Here is a 6,721-nt window from a genome sequence, read left to right as displayed (position 1 = left end):
AAAACATACTTTTGTTAGTTAGATTAAGCTGAATATATCTATGCGCTCAAATTTGCATTTTTGGGATACTGAGTGTCGTATTTCGCCATCATCGTTTGCATCCAAATTGGGTTAGTCTGTCGTGTCACACTATGTCGAGTTTATACTTTCCTTACCTTACTTGTCTGTATGCAAGTAGATGGTCTCTCATCAACAATTCTATTAAATATTGTTAGGATGAATGTATCTTTGTGCATACACAGAATGGATTCAATTTCCACTTTCCACTTAATGCTAATTACATGAGGGCTTGAGGTAAGGATCTCATCATGAAAAATATTCTAAATCACATGTATCTCACAAGCGCTCGGCCAGAAAAGCACTGATAGCATTTGCTTACAGCAAAAGGACAAGCTTTAACAAGTCGACTTAGCGTGCCTTGTATCAAAAACGACTCGATCAGTAGCCCCATATGTTAAATTGATAGATATGTAGATGACTGCATACTGCTGAGCCAATCCAGGTTTAAGACAGGGTGGGTGATGGAGATTTTGCACTTAGCGTGGTGCCAAGAGTTTTTTTAAGTCGGCGGCCGTCTTGGGCGCCGTTGATGGTAAATAACACGGGTTTATAGTTTGTTTATGATTGTGTATCCATGCGAGCCCTCCGATGGTAAGGGAATTGAAGGTGAATGGGATGGACGAATCTACATGCAACAAGGCAATAGTTCGGGGCTTATAAGCGGACGATGCATTTCCGAAAAGGCACGGGTATGGAACGCGATGTCATGTGACCGCAATCAGTAAAAACTCGGCATGCTCAGGACGAATGTTTCATCCAAGCCTATCCAAGAGTCTCTTCTGAGTCTTTCTCCTGATAGATATCGTTCACAAGAGATCGCCGGCTATAGGATGTACAAATAGCAGTATTTTTTAAGAAAGCGAACCGGCTTGGACCCAGGAGAGCGGATGACCTCCGGCACGGAACGGTGACTGATGTCGCCATGTGAGATTGCTTCCGACAAGAAACGAGAATCGACGGTCCGTGGAATTCGCCCTTGCCCAACTCTAAAGTGCGTAAATTTCGTGACTTTTTGGATGGCCGATATTCTAATATGCATGGGACGAAAATAACGGAGACAGTAGCGACTGGCTTGTGACACTTGTACGGTGCGGGAATCGATAATCCGACAACGTTAACGCATATTAGCGGGATATATTTCATTTGCTACGTGCTACGTGGTCTATGGTGAGTCGGCAATGATTGGCGTCAAAGATTCTGCAAAGCGCCAAGACACGTTAATAGATGGGACGCCGTAACACCGTGCGCAACAACTGCGGCGTATACACAGGCTGTCGAATGGAAGTAGGATGGCTGCAGGCAGTCTCATTATTCGCATCTGTTTCACGCACGAACGTGGAGCACCAAGACGCCCAAGCGTGAGGTCTCCGCCGCCGCCAAAGACAATGGGCAGAAAGGCACTTAGGCGAATGAATACGAAGTAACAAAGCTCCTCGCAATGTGGGAATACATTGACGTCGACGCGTCGATCAGGCCCGGCGCCCAGAGCGACTGCGAGTGCAGGACCGCTGGGACCGGCATCGGAACCGAGAGGGCCCAGAATTCCGTCAAAATGTGCCGAGTCTGTGCCGATCGCATTTCTCGATTTGATCATTGCGTGCTGCGGAGTTTTAATTAAAATCCTACAAGAAGTCTTGGCTCTCCGCATGATGCCTACCCGAGAGGCCTAACTTGCCCGTCATCGTCTGGCACGATGCCCTCAGCATCGTCAGCGTCCTCGACGACGCACACGCCAATGAGCTACGACAAGTTCAAACCGAAACTACCCCTCAACCCCTTCGGTGACGTCGTCCAAACACCGATCGCACCGCCCGCACGTGCACCGTGGACTTTGGACGTGCATACCCTTCCACCCCAGTCAGTTCTTCAGCTCGAGAGGCGCGTTATTCTGGTCATCGGTCGTGAGCCTTTGTTCCGCTGCTTGTTCTCTTTGTTTGACTCTCTGATGAACACGTTTGATATCGTACAGAACCGCCGGCCGCAGCGCTAGCACCGCTGTTCGTCTCTCCACAATTAGCCTCATCTCTTCTTATAATTGCAAGTCACCGACCCCCTCCGCTTCCCTTTGACCCGCAGCCTGCAGTACACACTCTGCGCCTAAGAACACCCCTTTCCGTTGCGGATGCAGGCGCCACGCGGCTCGTGGAAGTCCTTGAATGGGCTCTGCAGGTTGCAAACCTTTGGCGTCGTACTGGCGGTCCCAAAAAACAAGAACTCATGGAGGAAGTGAGTCCGGCTTCAGAAAGCGTGCCGTTAGGTCAGACGTATGGGAGGCTACGATATAGCGCGACTCCGAGCACTCTACAAGATTCAACAATGACTTCGGCATTCTCTCCTGCGTCATCTGTGACCAGCCTCGCAGCTTCTACCACAAAGAAATCAGTCAGAAGGTCACTTTTCCGTCGGCAGAGTTCGGCTCCTCTGCAGTCAGATTCTGCAAGTACAAGGCCTTTTGATACCCTGCTGCACTTCCTCCCTGCGGACGTGCCTGACAAAATGAAGCTCAAAGCAGTGATACTCGTCACCACTCTCACGCGTCCTTACCTTGCCACACCACCAGCACGCGCTTCCTCGACGCGCTTCTATTCGGAATCAAGCGTGAAACCATCCAAGAGATCTTCCAGTCGCTGGAGCTTTCTCCGAGGCGCAACGGGCTTGGCATCGCCTGGAACAACACTTAGCGGCGCCTTCCATTCGATGAGTACATCGAACCTCCCCGACGCATCGGCTTCGCGACGTGGATCTTTCTCTACCGTCACCTTACTACGCACACGCAGGTCACGGCTCATTCACCTCGTGCCATCACCGCCCGCGAAAGCTTCCTCTTCTCGGTTTCCTGCCTCACGTTCCAAATTTATGCCGTCACAGGCGCATTTAGTCCGCAGTATCGAAGCGTTCCTACTGTCATTTTGTTTTTCCGCTCCGGTCGACCTCCCGCCTCCCATCGCTGGTTTTGCTTCCGGCAACTCGGATAGCGCACGAGCGAGGCCGTATGTGCTTCCTGCTACGGCTCTTACGGAGGTTTTGTGTGTCGAGAGTGCGAATGACGAAGATGACGAAAACGAGCGGAATGAAGATGAAGAAGACGTGGAAAGAAGCCGAAGTAATGAATGGAGCCTTGCGGAACTCATTCTCAGTGGTGCTCTAGAAGACGACGCGGAGATACTACGCTTCTCACAAAACGCGGTTCAGGGTGACGGACATCGCAGTTCATCTGAGAGCGAAAAAGGAAAGGAGAAACAACTCGAGAATCTACAGGTTAAGGCGGATGACAATGATTGGCTCGCGCATCGTGCGTGGATTGGTGGTATGCGCGATATCACTTTCATGCCCAATTCCGCGGCGAAAGGGCAAAAGAATGCGCATCTAGTCCCTTCACGATCTAATTCACCACCGCAACTATATCCAGAACCACGGGCTCCGTCTTCTCAGCACGCCTCTCGTCCATCATTGCAACCGAACTCCCGCTCTCGTCACCAGCCGATTCCCGAAACCCGGGTCAATTCTCATCCTGATGCAAGTCAGCCGCAGCGCTCACAACAACGTCGTCAAACTTCGATGCGAGGTCGCACTATGGAAAATTTGAATATGAATGGAAACGGGGGTTCGAATGATTCACATTCACAGTTTCACGCGGGCTCAAGGAGAAAACAGCGACAAGCATCCGCGATCGGATCGCTAGCGATTGAGAAGAGGTTGCCTACACCACCGGAGGATGAGGATGAAGAATTAGGCAGGGAGGAGGAGGAAGGACCTGCGTTTATTCAAGGTCAATCACACTCGAGAGGGCGCCGAAGTAGTGATAAGCAACAACATATGATGTCGCAAGCAGCTTCGTATCCATTATCGAAGCCCGAGCCCGCTCACTTGGCATTACGCAATGATCGGCCACAACAAGTTCTGCGGCAATTAAACGATTCGCACCACCAGCAACAGCAACATGAATCGCGACCTGAATCAAGGTCGTCCAAATCAACACATCCATCTGTTCCTATCACCGCATCTTCGATGGGTGCTTCCAGCCGTTACTTACACCAATACATGCCCATGCCACCGCCTAGAAAAGACAACAACGACGCGTATAGTAAACTCGGAAAAGAAAAAGAGCACGAGTGCGAGCGAGCTTTGAGAAGTCTCCCAACGCCTCCCGATTCGGAAGAAGATTTGCTATTCGAGGGTAGGTTCAATAACGCTTCGCACTCAGTTCCTCTTCCTGGCCCTCCTCCCTTACCCTTATCGCGGACTTCTCATGAGCGCGAGCCTCCAATTGGTGTGGTTGCGCCCGTTTCTCACGAGCACGGACGCGTTCGGAGTGGTAGGCAACCAGAACGGAGTAGAGCAGACGGAGATGCCGGAAGCCGGGTATACGCTAAAGAGCGCGAACTTGAACTTGAACATAGACGTCGTACTCAGTCTTCTCCCTTGCGACCTTCGCAGGCGCACGTATCGGGAGAAGTTACAGCGCCTCGGCGTGCGAAAACTAGGCCGAAGGAGAGTATCCCAACGGAACGGACACGGGAAAGGACGTTGAAGAAACGTGCTTCGGATATTGACTTGCGAATTGACACAAGAGAGAAGAAAGAGAAGTACGGGATGAGGCGGAGTACCAGTCCGGACGATTCAGACGAACGCCGAGTGAGACGAGTACCAGTTGCGTTACCGCCGCTGCCGCCGCCTTCTCCACCTTCACCTCTTACGGAAATTAAAGAGAAAACGTACGAGCGCTCGGATGTCAAACTTCCCCGATCGAATGTCCCCTAGAAAAGACAGACGAAATGGAAATTCTGGAAGGCTGGGAATGGCACGATTGTAGAAGCCTAAAAACGTAAAGACGACTTTTCTTCCATTCATTCCTTTTGCACATAGTACTTCGCTTTCGTTACACTTTGCTCTGACTTTGGGTTGCTTGGCTGTCAACTTCGTTTCCTTCTCTCATTTTTTCACACCGTCTTTCCTAATCAAATTCGTCACGAATACGAATGAGAATGTAGAATAACCTATTCCGTGCGTTGTGCACGCTCTTCCATCGTTTCCGTTTCTCTTCTTTTTACACAACTTCCGTCTTCATTTTCTTTGACCACTCATTCTTCTCACTCTCCTCATCTCACTGCGCACCCATCCATCCTATCCCACGGACTCATAAACATAAACATGCATCAATCAGAAACGAAACGAAAACACCTCTGGACTCTCGCTCATCCATCCATACTCTGTACCACTAATTCATGATGTCCTTGTTTCATACAAGCATACAACTTATTCGGCTCTGCAGTTATCGAGTTTCAATATTCTCGTTCTTTATTTTCCTGAGTGAGATGTACGTTGATAGGTCAAGTTAGGTAGCATTACTCCTAGTGCATTACAATCAAATTTGTGCACTGATAGCTTGTTAATTCATCTGCACTACTTTGAACAAGCAATATTCTAGTATTCAGTTCAATAGACATTATACATACTAATTATATGTTTAATCTGTGCTAGGCAACAATTGATACAGAGCAGCATGGAAATGGGCCACATAATATTATACAAGTTGGACAAATGGCATGAATCAATACCTACAAGCCTAATAACCTCTGGTCCAGTTTTCTCCCAGTGGTGAAGCTGCCAAGTCCAATCTGGTTGCAAACTGCCAACCGAATACAGTTTTGCAATAAGGAGGTAAAAGTGTCTGCCGAAGATCAGGTGGAATCCATGTGAGCAATTCTCCACCTTTGCCCAGGATCCAGCCGTCCTCGGACATTGTCCAATTGGACCCGAAATTGCCGTCAGGCAGTGTTGCAAGACTGGTTTCGTTTGTCGCTCTCGGGTTACCCGAGGGTTGTTCCAGTGGCTCTATAACAAAAGAAAGCTTGTTACCTATGTAACCTTAAGAGACTTGGGATGACCTCACCAGCTTCAAAGGTCCAAATCCGAATAGTGAGATCACCGGATCCGAAGGCGACCTGCCTCCCGTCGGGTGAGAATGCGACCGACATGACTGCATCGCTATGCCCTTCAAAGGGACCCGCAACGACGTTGCCGCTTTTGACATCCCAGACACAAACAGTGTTATCACAAGAGCCAGAGACTATGTGTTTCCCGTTGGGCGCACATGCAACTGAGTTGATCTGGTCTGTGTGCCCTTCAAACGGACCCGCGATGCTCTTCCCACTAGTGCTCCGCACCGTAGCGTAATTTACGGATACGCCTGCAGTGTATACGCTTACACACTGTATTGTAAGAGAAAATTTTAGCTGAAAATACGGGCGTATATTTACGCGCGTATGCGTATACCATAAGTAAAAAATTTCCGTATACACTGTATACGAGTATACAGTATTACTAAGCATATTCTCTAATTAAATACTAAGTTTGAGTTTCTAAACCTCATTTACTTTACTTATTTATATACCAAATCATTTTAATACTATATAACAACCTTGTTTAACTTAAAAGTACTAAGTATGAGTACTACAGTTAGTATAGTTACTACAGTACATTACATGAAGGTTTAGAGCTGTTATATGATATTAACTCACAACACTCAACTGTCTTATTTCTGTGTGTAAACAGTACTATAATACATTTTCTTAGCTTAGTAATATCAAGCATTTGTTTTGAAAGTATAATAGTGTACTTTTATGTAGCTATTTTAATGTAAAGTATCTTGTTATATTTT

At 48.1% G+C, this 6,721-nt stretch overlaps 2 protein-coding genes across 2 annotated transcripts; one reads left to right on the top strand and one right to left on the bottom strand.

Annotated features, from left to right (window-relative positions):
- Nucleotides 1-1,753: 1,753 nt before the first annotated feature.
- On the top strand, nt 1,754-5,181 carry FOMMEDRAFT_171611 (uncharacterized protein; the record flags this gene model as incomplete). The annotated part of the gene is made up of 2 exons (XM_007272044.1): nt 1,754-1,961; nt 2,030-5,181. The coding sequence occupies 2 exons, from the start codon at nt 1,754-1,756 to the stop codon at nt 4,819-4,821; spliced, it is 3,000 nt and encodes a 999-aa protein (XP_007272106.1). The 3' UTR covers nt 4,822-5,181.
- Nucleotides 5,182-5,626: 445 nt separating this feature from the next.
- On the bottom strand, nt 5,627-6,339 carry FOMMEDRAFT_162715 (WD40 repeat-like protein; the record flags this gene model as incomplete). The annotated part of the gene is made up of 3 exons (XM_007272043.1): nt 5,627-5,895; nt 5,954-6,250; nt 6,321-6,339. 3 exons carry the CDS (start codon nt 6,337-6,339, stop codon nt 5,627-5,629), a joined length of 585 nt encoding a protein of 194 aa, XP_007272105.1.
- Nucleotides 6,340-6,721: the final 382 nt, after the last annotated feature.

The sequence above is a fragment of the Fomitiporia mediterranea genome (genome assembly GCF_000271605.1).
Source record: "Fomitiporia mediterranea MF3/22 unplaced genomic scaffold FOMMEscaffold_20, whole genome shotgun sequence".
In the NCBI taxonomy this organism is placed as follows: Eukaryota; Fungi; Basidiomycota; class Agaricomycetes; order Hymenochaetales; family Hymenochaetaceae; genus Fomitiporia; species Fomitiporia mediterranea.
The sequence above is the reverse complement of the archived record's forward strand: the minus strand, read 5'-3'. Positions and strand labels throughout refer to the sequence as shown.